This window comes from Pleurodeles waltl, chromosome 9 (assembly GCF_031143425.1).
Source record: "Pleurodeles waltl isolate 20211129_DDA chromosome 9, aPleWal1.hap1.20221129, whole genome shotgun sequence".
Taxonomy (NCBI): domain Eukaryota; kingdom Metazoa; phylum Chordata; class Amphibia; order Caudata; family Salamandridae; genus Pleurodeles; species Pleurodeles waltl.
Genome location: NC_090448.1, coordinates 1179553232 through 1179573339, shown reverse-complemented (window position 1 = coordinate 1179573339; position 20108 = coordinate 1179553232). Strand labels below are relative to the sequence as shown.

Sequence of the window (20108 nt, the reverse complement as noted above, 5' to 3'; positions counted from 1 at the left end):
CTGTGCCCCCGGCAGTGGGGTGTAATACGGGACTGTGCCCCCGGCAGTGGGGTGTAATACGGGACTGTGCCCCCGGCAGTGGGGTGTAATACGGGACTGTGCCCCCGGCAGTGGGGTGTAATACGGGACTGTGCCCCCGGCAGTGGGGTGTAATACGGGACTGTGCCCCCGGCAGTGGGGTGTAATACGGGACTGTGCCCCCGGCTGTGGGGTGTAATACGGGACTGTGCCACCGGCTGTGGGGTGTAATACGGAACTGTGCCCCCAGCTGTGGGGTGTAATACGGGACTGTGCCCCCAGCTGTGGGGTGTAATACGGGACTGTGCCACCGGCTGTGGGGTGTAATACGGGACTGTGCCACCGGCTGTGGGGTGTAATACGGGACTGTGCCACCGGCTGTGGGGTGTAATACGGGACTGTGCCACCGGCTGTGGGGTGTAATACGGGACTGTGCCCCCGGCTGTGGGGTGTAATACGGGACTGTGCCCCCGGCTGTGGGGTGTAATACGGGACTGCCCCCGGCAGTGGGGTGTAATACGGGACTGTGCCCCCGGCAGTGGGGTGTAATACGGGACTGTGCCCCCGGCTGTGGGGTGTAATAGGGGACTGTGCCCCCGGCTGTGGGGTGTAATACGGGACTGTGCCCCCGGCTGTGGGGTGTAATACGGGACTGTGCCCCCGGCTGTGGGGTGTAATACGGGACTGTGCCCCCGGCTGTGGGGTGTAATACGGGACTGTGCCCCCGGCAGTGGGGTGTAATACGGGACTGTGCCCCCGGCAGTGGGGTGTAATACGGGACTGTGCCCCCGGCAGTGGGGTGTAATACGGGACTGTGCCCCCGGCAGTGGGGTGTAATACGGGACTGTGCCCCCGGCAGTGGGGTGTAATACGGGACTGTGCCCCCGGCAGTGGGGTGTAATACGGGACTGTGCCCCCGGCTGTGGGGTGTAATACGGGACTGTGCCCCCGGCTGTGGGGTGTAATACGGGACTGTGCCCCCGGCTGTGGGGTGTAATACGGGACTGTGCCCCCGGCAGTGGGGTGTAATACGGGACTGTGCCCCCGGCAGTGGGGTGTAATACGGGACTGTGCCCCCGGCAGTGGGGTGTAATACGGGACTGTGCCCCCGGCAGTGGGGTGTAATACGGGACTGTGCCCCCGGCAGTGGGGTGTAATAGGGGACCCTCTCACTGGTAGTAGGGTGTAATCCAGGACCATGCCTCTAGCTGCCTTGTTTAGCAAGGGACAGAGCTTCCTCACCCTGTCTGTAGCTAGAGACCGGGCCACCGGAGGCCTTGTGTAACGGGGGATATCGCTGCCAGCAGCACTGTGTACTAAAGGACAGTCCCGCCAGCTGCAACGTGTATGAAGGGACAGCAGCACCACCAGAGGCTGTGAATAAGGCATAGTGCCACCAGCAGTAGTCTGCCAGTGTGCAATATGGGTGCGTGACACCAGCGGTGATGTATACTAGAACAGTGACAACGAGCAGCAGTCTTTAACAAGCATTAGTAAAGCCAAAAGGTCTTGCCTATGTGAGAGATATTGCCTTTGCCAGTGTCTTTTAGCCATGTTGTACAGCAGTGTGGCTGCTTCCAGCATAGATAAGAGTTAGTGGAGGGGTGTAGAGTGGAGTGCCATTGTATATAGGGGCATAAAGTGGGGTGGTATAGAGTGGAACAGTTGAGGGCGTAAGTAACTAAAGTGTCCATAAAGACAGCAGATAATGTGAAATCAACATGAATAAGAAGCTTGGGTTTGTTGACTGGTGTGAGAAGGTAGCCTCTTTCTAGCCTTGTTACCCCCACTTTTGGCCTGTTTGTGAGTGTATGTCAGGGTGTTTGTCACTGTTTTCACTGTCTCACTGGGATCCTGATAGCCAGGCCTCAGTGCTCATAGTGAAAACACCATGTTTTCAGTATGGTTGTTATGTGTCACTGGGATCCTGCTGGTCAGGACCCCAGTGCTCATAGGTTTGTGGCCTATATGTATGTGTCACTGGGACCCTGTCACACAGGGCCCCAGTGCTCATAGGTGTGCATGTGTATGTTCCCTGTGTGGTGCCTAACTGTCTCACTGAGGCTCTGCTAACCAGAACCTCAGTGGTTATGCTCTCTCATTTCTTTCCAAATTGTCACTGACAGGCTAGTGACCATTTTTACCAATTTACATTGGCTTACTGGAACACCCTTATAATTCCCTAGTATATGGTACTGAGGTACCCAGGGTATTGGGGTTCCAGGAGATCCCTATGGGCTGCAGCATTTCTTTTGCCACCCATAGGGAGCTCTGACAATTCTTACACAGGCCTGCCACTGCAGCCTGAGTGAAATAACGTCCACGTTATTTCACAGCCATTTTACACTGCACTTAAGTAACTTATAAGTCACCTATATGTCTAACCTTTACCTGGTAAAGGTTAGGTGCAAAGGTACTTAGTGTGAGGGCACCCTGGCACTAGCCAAGGTGCCCCCACATTGTTCAGAGCCAATTCACTGAACTTTGTGAGTGCGGGGACACCATTACACGCGTGCACTACATATAGGTCACTACCTATATGTAGCTTCACCATGGTAACTCCGAATATGGCCATGTAACATGTCTATGATCATGGAATTGCCCCCTCTATGCCATCCTGGCATTGTTGGTACAATTCCATGATCCCAGTGGTCTGTAGCACAGACCCTGGTACTGCCAGACTGCCCTTCCTGGGGTTTCACTGCAGCTGCTGCTGCTGCCAACCCCTCAGACAGGCAGCTGCCCTCCTGGGGTCCAGCCAGGCCTGGCCCAGGATGGCAGAACAAAGAACTTCCTCTGAGAGAGGGTGTGACACCCTCTCCCTTTGGAAAATGGTGTGAAGGCAGGGGAGGAGTAGCCTCCCCCAGCCTCTGGAAATGCTTTGTTGGGCACAGAGGTGCCCAATTCTGCATAAGCCAGTCTACACCGGTTCAGGGACCCCTTAGCCCCTGCTCTGGCGCGAAACTGGACAAAGGAAAGGGGAGTGACCACTCCCCTGACCTGCACCTCCCCTGGGAGGTGTCCAGAGCTCCTCCAGGGTGCTCCAGACCTCTGCCATCTTGGAAACAGAGGTGCTGCTGGCACACTGGACTGCTCTGAGTGGCCAGTGCCACCAGGTGACGTCAGAGACTCCTTGTGATAGGCTCCTTCAGGTGTTAGTAGCCTTTCCTCTCTCCTAGGTAGCCAAACCCTCTTTTCTGGCTATTTAGGGTCTCTGTCTCTGGGGAAACTTGAGATAACGAATGCATGAGCTCAGCCGAGTTCCTCTGCATCTCCCTCTTCACCTTCTGATAAGGAATCGACCGCTGACCGCGCTGGAAGCCTGCAAACCTGCAACATAGTAGCAAAGACGACTACTGCAACTCTGTAACGCTGATCCTGCCGCCTTCTCGACTGTTTTCCTGCTTGTGCATGCTGTGGGGGTAGTCTGCCTCCTCTCTGCACCAGAAGCTCCGAAGAAATCTCCCGTGGGTCGACGGAATCTTCCCCCTGCAACCGCAGGCACCAAAAAGCTGCATCTCCGGTCCCTTGGGTCTCCTCTCAGCACGACGAGCGAGGTCCCTCGAATCCAGCGACACCGTCCAAGTGACTCCCACAGTCCAGTGACTCTTCAGCCCGAGTTTGGTGGAGGTAAGTCCTTGCCTCACCTCGCTGGGCTGCATTGCTGGGAACCGCGACTTTGCAAGCTACTCCGGCCCCTGTGCACTTCCGGCGGAAATCCTTCGTGCACAGCCAAGCCTGGGTCCACGGCACTCTAACCTGCATTGCACGACTTTCTAAGTTGGTCTCCGGCGACGTGGGACTCCTTTGTGCAACTTCGGCGAGCACCGTTTCACGCATCCTCGTAGTGCCTGTTTCTGGCACTTCTCCGGGTGCTACCTGCTTCAGTGAGGGCTCTTTGTCGTGCTCGACGTCCCCTCTCTCTGAAGGTCCAATTTGCGACCTCCTGGTCCCTCCTGGGCCCCAGCAGCGTCCAAAAACGCCAAACGCACGATTTGCGTGTAGCAAGGCTTGTTGGCGTCCATCCGGCGGGAAAACACTTCTGCACGACTCTCCAAGGCGTGGGGGATCCATCCTCCAAAGGGGAAGTCTCTAGCCCTTGTCGTTCCTGCAGTATTCACAGTTCTTCAGCCTAGTAAGAGCTTCTTTGCACCAACCGCTGGCATTTCTTGGGCATCTGCCCATCTCCGAGCTGCTTGTGACTTTTGGACTTGGTCCCCTTGTTCCACAGGTACCTTCAGACAGGAATCCATCGTTGTTGCATTGCTGATTTGTGTTTTCCTTGCATTCTCCCTCTAACACAACTATTTTGTCCTTAGGGGAACTTTGGTGCACTTTGCACTCACTTTTCAGGGTCTTGGGGAGGGTTATTTTTCTAACTCTCACTATTTTCTGATAGTCCCAGCGACCCTCTACAAGGTCACATAGGTTTGGGGTCCATTCGTGGTTCACATTCCACTTTTGGAGTATATGGTTTGTGTTGCCCCTATCCCTATGTTTCCCCATTGCATCCTATTGTAACTATACATTGTTTGCACTGTTTCCTAAGACTATACTGCATATTTTTGCTATTGTGTATATATATCTTGTGTATATTTCCTATCCTCTCACTGAGGGTACACTCTAAGATACTTTGGCATATTGTCATAAAAATAAAGTACCTTTATTTTTAGTATAACTGTGTATTGTGTTTTCTTATGATATTGTGCATATGACACTAAGTGGTACTGTAGTAGCTTCACACGTCTCCTAGTTCAGCCTAAGCTGCTCTGCTAAGCTACCATTATCTATCAGCCTAAGCTGCTAGACACCCTATACACTAATAAGGGATAACTGGGCCTGGTGCAAGGTGCAAGTACCCCTTGGTACTCACTACAAGCCAGTCCAGCCTCCTACATTGGTTGTGCAGTGGTGGGATAAGTGCTTGAGACTACTTACCACTCTTGTCATTGTACTTTTCATAAGAGAAAAAAATACAAAACAAGGTCAGTGTATATACACATAGTAAAAAACGTTTTGAATTTCCTCTTTTCACTCTTTTCTAAGTGCTGAAAAGTACTTCTAAACTTTCAAAAAAGTTCTTAAAAGTTTAAAAAGTTTTTTTCTGTCTTTCCAAAAAGTTCTGAAAACTTTTTTCTCTTTTGCTATCACTTTAACTCTCTCTAAAAAATGTCTGGCACAGGAAAAAAAGTTGAACTGTCCAAACTTGCATATGATCACCTTAGCTGGAAAGGAGCTAGGAGTCTCTGCATAGAGAGAGGTTTGAGTGTAGGGAAGAATCCTTCCTTAGAACTGTTAATTAATATGCTTAGAGTACAGGATAAGGCCATAAGTGCCCAATCTGTAGAAAAAGTAGCTAATGGTTCTCAATCTGATCCAGGGACTCCCCCAGGAAAAGGTTCAGGAAAGAAACTTCTCAGCCTGCCCATTACTAGACAGTCTAGCATAGTTGGTACAGAGGTTGAATCACACCATACTGATGATGTGATCTCACATTATGCTGGTAGCCAAGCTGTTAGGGTGCCCTCTGTAAGGGACAGGTCTCCTTCTGTTCATTCCCATCATACCTCTGTATCTAGAAATGTCCCTCCCACCCACCCTGATGACAGATTGTTAGAAAGGGAGCTCAATAGATTGAGAGAGGAACAAACCAGACTGAAGCTCAAGAAGCAACAGCTGGATTTGGATAGACAGTCTTTAGAAATAGAGAGGGAAAGACAGAAGTTGGGTTTAGATACCCATGGTGGCAGCAGAAGTATTCCCCATAGTCATCCTGCAAAAGAGCATGATTCCAGGAATCTGCACAAGATAGTTCCCCCTTATAAGGAGGGGGATGACATTAACAAGTGGTTTGCTGCACTTGAGAGGGCCTGTGCTGTACAGGATGTCCCTCAAAAGCAGTGGGCTGCTATCCTATGGCTATCATTTAGTGGAAAAGGTAGGGATAGGCTCCTTACTGTGAAAGAAAATGATGCCAATAATTTTACAGTTCTTAAGAATGCACTCCTGGATGGTTATGGCTTAACCACTGAACAGTACAGGATAAAGTTCAGAGAGACCAAAAAGGAGTCTTCACAAGACTGGGTTGATTTCATTGACCATTCAGTGAAGGCCTTGGAGGGGTGGTTACATGGCAGTAAAGTTACTGATTATGAAAGCCTGTATAACACAATCCTGAGAGAGCATATACTTAATAATTGTGTGTCTGATTTGTTGCACCAGTACCTGGTAGACTCTGATCTGACCTCTCCCCAAGAATTGGGAAAGAAGGCAGACAAATGGGTCAGAACAAGGGTGAACAGAAAAGTTCATACAGGGGGTGACAAAGATGGCAATAAGAAGAAAGATGGTGAAAAATCTCAAGATAAGCATGGGGATAAGGGTAAAACCAAAGATCCCACTTCAAATCTTAAACACTCTTCAGAGGGTGGGGATAAAACAAATTCTTCCTCTTCTTCCCAACCTGCACACATTAAAAAGCCTTGGTGCTTTGTGTGTAAAAACAGAGGCCATAGGCCAGGGGATAAGTCCTGTCCAGGTAAACCCCCTGAGCCTACCACCACTAATACATCAAGCTCTAGTGCCCCTAGCAGTAGTGGTACTAGTGGTGGGACTGCTGGCAACAGTCAAGCAAAGGGTGTAGTTGGGTTCACTTATGGGTCCATAGTGGAAACTGATGTAATCAGTCCCAAGACAGTTTCTGTCACACCTAGTGGCATTGGCCTTGCCACACTGGCTGCTTGTCCCCTTACAATGGATAAGTACAGGCAGACAGTTTCAATAAATGGTGTTGAGGCCTTGGCCTACAGGGACACAGGTGCCAGTTTCACTTTGGTGACTGAAAACCTAGTGCCTCCTGAACAACACATCATTGGACAACAGTATAAGATTATTGATGTCCATAACTCCACTAAGTTTCTTCCCTTAGCTATAATTCAGTTTAGTTGGGGTGGAGTTACTGGCCCTAAGCAGGTGGTGGTATCACCTAGCTTACCTGTAGACTGTCTCTTAGGTAATGACCTAGAGGCCTCAGGTTGGGCTGATGTAGAGTTTTATGCCCATGCAGCCATGCTGGGCATCCCTGAGGAATTGTTCCCTCTCATTTCAAGTGAAATGAAAAAGCAAAGGAGAGAAGGCCTGAAAACTCAGGATCCCTCTCCATCAACAGGTAAAAAGGGTATCACAGTATCCCCTAACCACCCTACCATTCAGGATACTATTCCTGTGGTGGGAGAAACCTCTCCTGGGGTGGCACCTGTTCTAAGGGAATCATCAGCTGGCAAAGCTGGACTCCCTGAGGTGGAAGTACCTCTCTGTGGGATAACTAACATTGGTGAGAAAAACAGCACCATTTTAGTTAACATGGAGCATCCCTCCAACCCTTCCAGAGAAACTTTAGTGCAGAAACCCTGCACTACCTCACAACACTTAGGACAGCATCCCTGCCCTAGTGTGGAGCTCATAGGACAGCATCCCTGCCCTGCTCCAACTCAAGAGAAACAGCATCCCTGTTCTCTCTTCCAGCCAGATGGACAAAGTTTTTGCCCAGCTATGGCTTTTCTGAGACAGCATCCCTGTCTGGCATTTCCATCACTACAAATAGGTTCAGTGGACAATTCCCACTGCTCTAAACTAAAACTTACTGATAGAAACTCTGAAAGTACATCTTCACATTGTTGCTTAGCTAAAAAACTTCAAACAGGGTGGTTTACATCCCCACAGGGAAGTAACCATATAGTGGATGATAAAGGGAGTAACCAGTCTATTGCAGAGCTACTCTCTACTTATCACCACTTAGACAATAAAGTCTCAACTGGCCAAGGTTAGCCTTATTGTCCTTCGTTTGGGGGGGGGTTGTGTGAGAAGGTAGCCTCTTTCTAGCCTTGTTACCCCCACTTTTGGCCTGTTTGTGAGTGTATGTCAGGGTGTTTGTCACTGTTTTCACTGTCTCACTGGGATCCTGATAGCCAGGCCTCAGTGCTCATAGTGAAAACACCATGTTTTCAGTATGGTTGTTATGTGTCACTGGGATCCTGCTGGTCAGGACCCCAGTGCTCATAGGTTTGTGGCCTATATGTATGTGTCACTGGGACCCTGTCACACAGGGCCCCAGTGCTCATAGGTGTGCATGTGTATGTTCCCTGTGTGGTGCCTAACTGTCTCACTGAGGCTCTGCTAACCAGAACCTCAGTGGTTATGCTCTCTCATTTCTTTCCAAATTGTCACTGACAGGCTAGTGACCATTTTTACCAATTTACATTGGCTTACTGGAACACCCTTATAATTCCCTAGTATATGGTACTGAGGTACCCAGGGTATTGGGGTTCCAGGAGATCCCTATGGGCTGCAGCATTTCTTTTGCCACCCATAGGGAGCTCTGACAATTCTAACACAGGCCTGCCACTGCAGCCTGAGTGAAATAACGTCCACGTTATTTCACAGCCATTTTACACTGCACTTAAGTAACTTATAAGTCACCTATATGTCTAACCTTTACCTGGTAAAGGTTAGGTGCAAAGGTACTTAGTGTGAGGGCACCCTGGCACTAGCCAAGGTGCCCCCACATTGTTCAGAGCCAATTCACTGAACTTTGTGAGTGCGGGGACACCATTACACGCGTGCACTACATATAGGTCACTACCTATATGTAGCTTCACCATGGTAACTCCGAATATGGCCATGTAACATGTCTATGATCATGGAATTGCCCCCTCTATGCCATCCTGGCATTGTTGGTACAATTCCATGATCCCAGTGGTCTGTAGCACAGACCCTGGTACTGCCAGACTGCCCTTCCTGGGGTTTCACTGCAGCTGCTGCTGCTGCCAACCCCTCAGACAGGCAGCTGCCCTCCTGGGGTCCAGCCAGGCCTGGCCCAGGATGGCAGAACAAAGAACTTCCTCTGAGAGAGGGTGTGACACCCTCTCCCTTTGGAAAATGGTGTGAAGGCAGGGGAGGAGTAGCCTCCCCCAGCCTCTGGAAATGCTTTGTTAGGCACAGAGGTGCCCAATTCTGCATAAGCCAGTCTACACCGGTTCAGGGACCCCTTAGCCCCTGCTCTGGCGCGAAACTGGACAAAGGAAAGGGGAGTGACCACTCCCCTGACCTGCACCTCCCCTGGGAGGTGTCCAGAGCTCCTCCAGGGTGCTCCAGACCTCTGCCATCTTGGAAACAGAGGTGCTGCTGGCACACTGGACTGCTCTGAGTGGCCAGTGCCACCAGGTGACGTCAGAGACTCCTTGTGATAGGCTCCTTCAGGTGTTAGTAGCCTTTCCTCTCTCCTAGGTAGCCAAACTCTCTTTTCTGGCTATTTAGGGTCTCTGTCTCTGGGGAAACTTGAGATAACGAATGCATGAGCTCAGCCGAGTTCCTCTGCATCTCCCTCTTCACCTTCTGATAAGGAATCGACCGCTGACCGCGCTGGAAGCCTGCAAACCTGCAACATAGTAGCAAAGACGACTACTGCAACTCTGTAACGCTGATCCTGCCGCCTTCTCGACTGTTTTCCTGCTTGTGCATGCTGTGGGGGTAGTCTGCCTCCTCTCTGCACCAGAAGCTCCGAAGAAATCTCCCGTGGGTCGACGGAATCTTCCCCCTGCAACCGCAGGCACCAAAAAGCTGCATCTCCGGTCCCTTGGGTCTCCTCTCAGCACGACGAGCGAGGTCCCTCGAATCCAGCGACACCGTCCAAGTGACTCCCACAGTCCAGTGACTCTTCAGCCCGAGTTTGGTGGAGGTAAGTCCTTGCCTCACCTCGCTGGGCTGCATTGCTGGGAACCGCGACTTTGCAAGCTACTCCGGCCCCTGTGCACTTCCGGCGGAAATCCTTCGTGCACAGCCAAGCCTGGGTCCACGGCACTCTAACCTGCATTGCACGACTTTCTAAGTTGGTCTCCGGCGACGTGGGACTCCTTTGTGCAACTTCGGCGAGCACCGTTTCACGCATCCTCGTAGTGCCTGTTTCTGGCACTTCTCCGGGTGCTACCTGCTTCAGTGAGGGCTCTTTGTCGTGCTCGACGTCCCCTCTCTCTGCAGGTCCAATTTGCGACCTCCTGGTCCCTCCTGGGCCCCAGCAGCGTCCAAAAACGCCAAACGCACGATTTGCGTGTAGCAAGGCTTGTTGGCGTCCATCCGGCGGGAAAACACTTCTGCACGACTCTCCAAGGCGTGGGGGATCCATCCTCCAAAGGGGAAGTCTCTAGCCCTTGTCGTTCCTGCAGTATTCACAGTTCTTCAGCCTAGTAAGAGCTTCTTTGCACCAACCGCTGGCATTTCTTGGGCATCTGCCCATCTCCGAGCTGCTTGTGACTTTTGGACTTGGTCCCCTTGTTCCACAGGTACCTTCAGACAGGAATCCATCGTTGTTGCATTGCTGATTTGTGTTTTCCTTGCATTCTCCCTCTAACACAACTATTTTGTCCTTAGGGGAACTTTGGTGCACTTTGCACTCACTTTTCAGGGTCTTGGGGAGGGTTATTTTTCTAACTCTCACTATTTTCTGATAGTCCCAGCGACCCTCTACAAGGTCACATAGGTTTGGGGTCCATTCGTGGTTCACATTCCACTTTTGGAGTATATGGTTTGTGTTGCCCCTATCCCTATGTTTCCCCATTGCATCCTATTGTAACTATACATTGTTTGCACTGTTTCCTAAGACTATACTGCATATTTTTGCTATTGTGTATATATATCTTGTGTATATTTCCTATCCTCTCACTGAGGGTACACTCTAAGATACTTTGGCATATTGTCATAAAAATAAAGTACCTTTATTTTTAGTATAACTGTGTATTGTGTTTTCTTATGATATTGTGCATATGACACTAAGTGGTACTGTAGTAGCTTCACACGTCTCCTAGTTCAGCCTAAGCTGCTCTGCTAAGCTACCATTATCTATCAGCCTAAGCTGCTAGACACCCTATACACTAATAAGGGATAACTGGGCCTGGTGCAAGGTGCAAGTACCCCTTGGTACTCACTACAAGCCAGTCCAGCCTCCTACAACTGGTCTAACTGTAAAGTGCACAGGCTCTAGTAAAGTATCTTCTGACTCAGTCTACATGCATGCAGTTCTTATCTCAGCCCTGCACTGGACTTGGACCAGTGTGTGCTTTGTGACATACTTGGGTTTGTTGAGTGGTCTAACTGTAAAGTGCACAGGCTCTTGTAAAGTATCTTCTGACTCAGTCTGCATGCATGCAGTTCTTATTTTGCTGTTTGCTGACTCTCCTTATGCGCAAGCATGTGTATTGTGAATTGCTTTGGTCTGTGCAAGAGCCAGCCACAAGCAATGGCATCAGTTGTGCCGTCCTGAGGAGCATTCCACATATCCTTCATTTGTTCGATGCTGGTTTCTTAACACTGTATTCTGTGCCTACGTTCTCTCAACTGTACAGTCAGTTATGTCAGTCTCAAATCATCGCCAAATGTTTGTAGAGAACGGTGGACAGAGGAGACAGTGTGGCCACATCAAAAGACAACGGCGCGCCGAGCTGTGCCAGCCACACTTAAATTGGGGAAGCAGCCTCTACCGGCATGTGGCACTGAGAGTCTGCAACAGGAATGCAGGCTGCTAAAATAGCATTTCATCTCCGATCAGGAAGCTGAAATAATGAAAAGGTTTAAAAATGTTGTTGTAAGTTTTCTAGTTATTCCGTGCCACCTCTTGATTAAGGGCCACTTCCCACTCTTGTTACTTGAAAGGTTGTGTCCTGTCTGCGCGGCATTGATCTTTATGGAGTATTTCTTGGGCAGGCCCCGTGTTGTACTACAGGTCGCTGTTGAACCAGATGCGATTTTGAGCTGCTTTTCTCACTCTCCTCTTCCTCTCTCCCATTGCAGGATCTCCTGTACCGAAGGTGTAGGTCGTTGGTGGACTACGAAAATGCCAACAAGGCTTTGGACAAGGCGAGGTCCAAGAACAAAGATGTCCTCCAAGCAGAGACCAATCAGCAGGTGTGCTGCCAAAAGTTTGAGAAGATCTCTGAATCTGCAAAGCAAGGTGGGCATTCCAGCTGTTGTGTTAGTACACGATGAAAGGTCTGGAGTAAGAGGCTGTGTGTGGGTTGGGCTCGCTAATTTCCATTTTAGTGCCTTCTGTTTGCCCAGTTGTGTCAAACCATGAACGCCCTATTGGTGTAAGACAATGGTGTATCCATAATGGAAAAGCCAAATGGAGAGTGAGCGACTGCTGCTGTGTGGGATTGGTTGAGCCCCTTTCTATTTCTGTTGTGTGTGATCTTTTTTCGTTTTTAATACATATAAATTAGTCGCAGGGGGGATGGCACTTCTGTAGTTCTGATTAATTTGAATTTCTAGAGGAGATATACTATGAGGAGGTTAAAATTACAATTCTCGATGCAATTCGATTAGGGCTAAAAATTCAAAAGGAAATTATTTTGTGATTCAAAAGTTAACATTACTATTTTGAAACCATTACAAAGGCCTCTTATTGGTGGAAGAGGAATGAGGTTTTTCACTTCGGATGCCATTAAGTGGCTGTTAAATTGGCAATTCTAATTGGCAAATCCTGTTCTATAGGACATATTTTCACGAGGTATTGGAGGTAAGTTGAGGAACTCTTTAATCCAGGAGAAGATGAAAACACACCATCGATGGGTGTAAAATACCCTTTATCCACCCTAAAAGTGTGATTTCAGATTTGAGAACCAAAGCTCCCACTTTTAGGTAGTGAATAATGGTTTTGCCATGGACCAAAGACAGCTCCCAAGTGAAAATTTCACAGACAATAAAAATAACATTATTATTAAGGATATAAACAAGAGAAGTGCATGCATAAAGGAGTATAATGTAAACCAGAGAAATACCCTGAAACTCATTACATTAAAAAACATGATTGTACACACTTAAAAGAAACTTTGAAATTGGCTGGTTCTGATCATGGTTCTCACCGTAGCCTACCCAGAGGCTAGACGAGAACAAAAGAACAGGAAGGTTAAAGTTGTAGTCTGTCAGAGTGTGTAAGGAAATGCCTCCTTGGCATGGTTACCCCCTGACTTTTTGCCTTTGCTGATGCTATGTTTTGAATTGAAAGTGTGCTGAGGCCTGCTAACCAGGCCCCAGCACCAGTGTTCTTTCCCTAACCTGTACTTTTGTATCCACAATTGGCACACCCTGGCATCCAGATAAGTCCCTTGTAAATGGTACCCCTGGTACCAAGGGCCCTGATGCCAAGGAAGGTCTCTAAGGGCTGCAGCATGTCTTATGCCACCCTGGAGACCCCTCACTCAGCACAGACACACTGCTTGCCAGCTTGTGTGTGCTGGTGAGAACAAAACGAGTAAGTCGACATGGCACTCCCCTCAGGGTGCCATGCCAGCCTCTCACTGCCTATGCAGGTGTAGATAAGTCACCCCTCTAGTAGGCCTTACAGCCCTAAGGCAGGGTGCACTATACCATAGGTGAGGGCACCAGTGCATGAGCACTGTGCCCCTACAGTGTCTAAGCAATACATTAGACATTGTAAGTGCAGGGTAGCCATAAGAGTATATGGTCTGGGAGTCTGTTTTACACGAACTCCACAGCACCATAATGGCTACACTGAAAACTGGGAAGTTTGGTATCAAACTTCTCAGCACAATAAATGCACACTGATGCCAGTGTACATTTTATTGTAAAATACACCCCAGAGGGCACCTTAGAGGTGCCCCCTGAAACCCTAACCGACTATCTGTGTAGGCTGACTGGTTCCAGCAGCCTGCCACAACCGAGACATGTTGCTGGCCCCATGGGGAGAGTGCCTTTGTCCCTCTGAGGCCAGTAACAAAGCCTGCACTGGGTGGAGATGCTAACACCTCCCCCAGGCAGGAGCTGTCACACCTGGCGGTGAGCCTCAAAGGCTCACCCCTTTGTGCCAGCACCGCAGGACACTCCAGCTAGTGGAGTTGCCTGCCCCCTCTGGCCACGGCCCCCACTTTTGGCGGCAAGGCCGGAGAAAATGATGAGAATAACAAGGAGGAGTCACTGGCCAGTCAGGACAGCCCCTAAGGTGTCCTGAGCTGAAGTGACTCTAACTTTTAGAAATCCTCCATCTTGCAGATGGAGGATTCCCCAATAGGATTAGGGATGTGACCCCCTCCCCTTGGGAGGAGGCACAAAGAGGGTGTACCCACCCTCAGGGCTAGTAGCCATTGGCTACTAACCCCCCAGACCTAAACACGCCCTTAAATTTAGTATTTAAGGGCTTCCCTGAACCTAAAACTTTAGATTCCTGAAACTACAAGAAGAAGAGGACTGCTGAGCTGAAAAACCCCTGCAGAGGAAGAACAGAAGACACCAACTGCTTTGGCCCCAGACTTACCGGCCTGTCTCCTGCCTTCCAAAGAAACCTGCTCCAGCGACGCTTTCCAAGGGACCAGCGACCTCTGAATCCTCTGAGGACTGTCCTGCTTCAAGAAAGACACGAAACTCCCGAGGACAGCGGCACTGCTCCAAAAGAACTGCAACTTTGTTTCAAGGAGCAGATTTAAAGACCCCTGCAACTCCCCGCAAGAAGCGTGAGACTTGCAACACTGCACCCGGCGACCCCGACTCGACTGGTGGAGAACCAACACCTCAGGGAGGACCCTCCGGCGACTCCGAGACCGTGAGTAACCAAAGTTGTCCCCCCTGAGTCCCCACAGCGACGCCTGCAGAGGGAATCCCGAGGCTCCCCCTGACCGCGACTGCCTGAACTCCATTTCCCGACGGCTGGAAAAGACCCTGCACCCGCAGCCCCCAGCACCTAAAGGAACGGAACTCCTGTGCAGGAGTGACCCCCAGGAGGCCCTCTCCCTTGCCCAGGTGATCGCTACCCCGAGGAGCCCCCCCCCCCCCCCTTGCCTGCCTGCAACGCTGAAGAGATCCCTTGGTCTCTCATTGATTTACATTGAAAACCCGACGCTTGTTTCTACACTGCACCCGGACGCCCCAGTGCCGCTGAGGGTGTACTTTTTGTGTGAACTTGTGTCCCCCCCGGTGCCCTACAAAACCCCCCTGGTCTGCCCTCCGAAGACGCGGGTACTTACCTGCTGGCAGACTGGAACCGGGGCACTCCCTTCTCTCCATTGAAGCCTATGTGTTTTGGGCACCTCTTTGACCTCTGCACCTGACCGGCCCTGAGCTGCTGGTGTGGTAACTTTGGGGTTGCTCTGAACCCCCAACGGTGGGCTACCTTGGACCCAAACCTGAGACTTGTAAGTGATTTACTTACCTGACAAAAACTTACCTCCCCCAGGAACTGTGAAAATTGCACTGTGTCCACTTTTAAAACAGCTTATTGTGTTTTATGTAAAAAGTATACATGCTAATGTAATGATTCAAAGTTCCTAAAGTACTTACCTGCAATACCTTTCAAATGAGATATTACATGTAGAATTTGAACCTGTGGTTCTTAAAATAAACTAAGAAAATATATTTTTCTATAACAAAACCTATTGGCTGGATTTGTCTCTGAGTGTGTGTTCCTCATTTATTGCCTGTGTGTATGTACAACAAATGCTTAACACTACTCCTTGGATAAGCCTACTGCTCGACCACACTACCACAAAATAGAGCATTGGTATTATCTCTTTTTGCCACTATCTTACCTCTAAGGGGAACCCTTGGACTCTGTGCATGCTATTCCTTACTTTGAAATAGCACATACAGAGCCAACTTCCTACATTGGTGGCAGAGGTGGGAACAAGACTTTGCATTTGCTGGACTACTCAGCCAATACCTGATCACACGACAAATTCCAAAAATTGTCATTAGAAATTGATTTTTGCAATTTGAAATTTTTCTAAATTCTTAAAAGACCTGCTAGGGCCTTGTGTTAGTCCCTGTTAGCATTTCCTTTTAGAGTTTAAAAGTTTGGTAAAAGTTTGAATTAGATCCTAGAACTAGTTTTAGTTTCTTAAAAAGTGTTCCAACTTTTAGAAGCATAATGTCTAATACAGATGTGAATGTGGTGGAACTCGACACCACACCTTACCTCCATCTACAGATGAGAGAGCTAAGGTCACTCTGTAAACTAAAGAAAATAGCAATGGGCTCCAGACCTTCCAAACTACAGCTCCAGGAGCTGTTGGCAGAGTTTGAAAGAGCCAACCCCTCTGAGGATGGAAACACAGAGGATGAGTATAGTGACTTGGAGGGTGAGTCCCCCCCACCAGTCCTATCTAGGGAGGACAGGGCCTCTCAAGCCCTGACTCCACAAATCATAGTCAGAGATGCTGGTTCCCTCACAGGAGGGACCAACCTCTCTGAAATCACTGAGGATAACTCCAGTGAAGAGGACATCCAGTTAGCCAGGATGGCCAAAAGATTGGCTTTGGAAAGACAGATCCTAGCCATAGAAAGGGAAAGACAAGAGATGGGCCTAGGACCCATCAATGGTGGCAGCAACATAAATAGGGTCAGAGATTCTCCTGACATGTTGAAAATCCCTAAAGGGATTGTAACTAAATATGAAGATGGTGATGACATCACCAAATGGTTCACAGCTTTTGAGAGGGCTTGTGTAACCAGAAAAGTGAACAAATCTCACTGGGGTGCTCTCCTCTTGGAAATGTTCACAGGAAAGTGTAGGGACAGACTCCTCACACTCTCTGGAAAAGATGCAGAATCTTATGACCTCATGAAGGGTACCCTGATTGAGGGCTTTGGATTCTCCACTGAGGAGTATAGGATTAGATTCAGGGGGGCTCAAAAATCCTCAAGCCAGACCTGGGTTGACTTTGTAGACTACTCAGTAAAAACACTAGATGGTTGGATTCAAGGCAGTGGTGTAAGTAATTATGATGGGCTGTACAATTTATTTGTGAAAGAACACCTGTTAAGTAATTGTTTCAATGACAAACTGCATCAGCATCTGGTAGACCTAGGACCAATTTCTCCCCAAGAATTGGGAAAGAAGGCGGACCATTGGGTCAAGACTAGGGTGTCCAAAACTTCCACAGGGGGTGACCAAAAGAAAAGGGTCACAAAACCTCCCCAGGGGAAGGGTGGTGAGACAGCCAAAAACAAAAATAGTAATGAGTCTTCTACAGGCCCCCAAAAACCTGCACAGGAGGGTGGGCCCAGAGCCTCTTCACAAAACAATTCTGGGTACAAGGGTAAAAACTTTGATCCCAAAAGGCCTGGTGTCGTAGCTGTAGTCAGTCTGGACACCAAACTGGAGACAAGGCCTGTCCCAAGAAAGATACCACTTCTAACTCCAATCCAGCTAAAACTGGAATGGCCAGTCTCCAAGTGGGATCAACAGTGTGCCCAGAGCAAATCAGGTGTCACACTGAAGCTACATTAGTCTCTGAGGGTGGGGTGGATTTAGCCACACTGGCTGCCTGGCCCCCTAACATGCAAAAATACAGGAAGCAGCTCTTAATTAATGGGACAAGTGTAGAGGGCCTGAGGGATACAGGTGCCAGTGTCACTATGGTGACAGAGAAACTGGTTTCCCCTGGCCAATACCTGGCTGGACACACTTATCCAGTCACCAACGCTGACAATCAGACTAAAGTACATCCCATGGCTATGGTAACTTTAGAGTGGGGAGGGGTCAATGGCCTGAAACAGGTGGTGGTCTCCTCAAATATCCCAGTAGACTGTTTGCTTGGAAATGACCTGGAGTCCTCAGCATGGGCTGAGGTAGAACTGAAAACCCATGCAGCCATGCTGGGTATCCCTGAACTGGTGTGTGTCAAGACAAGGGCACAGTGCAAGGCTCAGGGTGAAAAAGTAGAGCTGGAGTCTGGAAGAAAGGCCCAGCCTACCAAGAGGAAAGGAAAGTCAGCTGGGAAACCAGCTGCAACACAGCAAGAAAAAGAGAACCTCTCTTCTCAGGAAGAAGTTCTGCCTCTGAGGGAACTGAGCCTATGGAGCTGGAACCTTATCAGGTTGAGCTCTTAGGCCTAGGGGGACCCTCAAGGGAAGAGTTGTGTAAGGGACAATAAACCTGTCCCTCTCTTGAAAGCCTTAGGCAGCAAGCTGCTGAAGAGTCCAATGGCAAGAAAAATGGAACACATAGGGTCTATTGGGAAGATGGACTCCTGTACACTGAGGCAAGAGATCCCAAACCTGGTGCCACTAGGAGAGTGGTAGTGCCTCAGGGTTTCAGAGAGTTTATTCTGACCTTAGCCCATGATATTCCCCTTGCTGGGCATTTGGGACAAACCAAGACGTGGGAGAGGTTAGTCAACCACTTCTACTGGCCCAATATGTCCCAGAAGGTTAAGGAGTTTTGCCTCTCCTGCCCCACCTGTCAAGCCAGTGGTAAGACAGGTGGGCATCCAAAGGCCCCCCTCATTCCACTTCCAGTGGTGGGGGTCCCCTTTGAAAGAGTGGGTGTGGACATAGTTGGTCCACTAGAACCTCCCACAGCCTCAGGAAATATGTACATCCTAGTAGTAGTGGATCATGCTACTAGGTATCCTGAAGCTATTCCCCTTAGGTCGACTACTGCCCCTGCAGTAGCCAAGGCCCTCATTGGTATCTTTACCAGAGTGGGCTTCCCTAAGGAGGTGGTGTCTGACAGGGGTACCAACTTCATGTCAGCATACCTAAAACACATGTGGAATGAGTGTGGAGTGACTTATAAGTTCACTACACCATATCATCCACAAACTAATGGCCTTGTTGAGAGATTCAACAAGACATTAAAGGGCATGATCATGGGGCTCCCAGAAAAACTCAAAAGGAGATGGGATGTCCTCTTGAAACTCCAGAGGACAGCGGCACTGCTCCAAAAGAACTGCAACTTTGTTTCAAGGAGCAGATTTAAAGACCCCTGCAACTCCCCGCAAGAAGCGTGAGACTTGCAACACTGCACCCGGCGGCCCCGACTCGACTGGTGGAGAACCAACACCTCAGGGAGGACCCTCCGGCGACTCCGAGACCGTGAGTAACCAAAGTTGTCCCCCCTGAGTCCCCACAGCGACGCCTGTAGAGGGAATCCCGAGGCTCCCCCTGACCGCGACTGCCTGAACTCCATTTTCCGACGGCTGGAACAGACCCTGCACCCGCAGCCCCCAGCACCTAAAGGAAGGAACTCCTGTGCAGGAGTGACCCCCAGGAGGCCCTCTCCCTTGCCCAGGTGGTGGCTACCCCGAGGAGCCCCCCCCTTGCCTGCCTGCAACGCTGAAGAGATCCCTTGGTCTCTCATTGATTTACATTGAAAACCCAACGCTTGTTTTTACACTGCACACGGCCGCCCCAGTGCCGCTGAGGGTGTACTTTTTGTGTGAACTTGTGTCCCCCCCGGTGCCCTACAAAACCCCCCTGGTCTGCCCTCCGAAGACGCGGGTACTTACCTGCTGGCTGTAGGAGGCTGGACTGGCTTGTAGTGAGTACCAAGGGGTACTTGCACCTTGCACCAGGCCCAGTTATCCCTTATTAGTGTATAGGGTGTCTAGCAGCTTAGGCTGATAGATAATGGTAGCTTAGCAGAGCAGCTTAGGCTGAACTAGGAGACGTGTGAAGCTACTACAGTACCACTTAGTGTCATATGCACAATATCATAAGAAAACACAATACACAGTTATACTAAAAATAAAGGTACTTTATTTTTATGACAATATGCCAAAGTATCTTAGAGTGTACCCTCAGTGAGAGGATAGGAAATATACACAAGATATATATACACAATAGCAAAAATATGCAGTATAGTCTTAGAAAACAGTGCAAACAATGTATAGTTACAATAGGATGCAATGGGGAAACATAGGGATAGGGGCAACACAAACCATATACTCCAGAAGTGGAATGTGAACCACGAATGGACCCCAAACCTATGTGACCTTGTAGAGGGTCGCTGGGACTATTAGAAAATAGTGAGAGTTAGCAAAATAACCCACCCCAAGACCCTGAAAAGTGAGTGCAAAGTGCACCAAAGTTCCCCTAAGGACAAAATAGTCGTGTTAGAGGGAGAATGCAAGGAAAACACAAATCAGCAATGCAACAACGATGGATTCCTGTCTGAAGGTACCTGTGGAACAAGGGGACCAAGTCCAAAAGTCACAAGCAGCTCGGAGATGGGCAGATGCCCAAGAAATGCCAGCGGTTGGTGCAAAGAAGCTCTTACTAGGCTGAAGAACTGTGAATACTGCAGGAAC

At 49.3% G+C, this 20108-nt stretch overlaps 1 protein-coding gene across 1 annotated transcript in view; it reads left to right on the top strand.

Annotated features, from left to right (window-relative positions):
• Nucleotides 1-20108, top strand: part of SNX6 (sorting nexin 6) — a 206696-nt gene that overhangs the window by 121196 nt on the left and 65392 nt on the right. The window contains exon 12 of the mRNA XM_069209106.1: nt 11860-12019. Coding sequence (XP_069065207.1) covers nt 11860-12019 — 160 coding nt within the window. The remainder of the gene's footprint in view (nt 1-11859; nt 12020-20108) is intronic.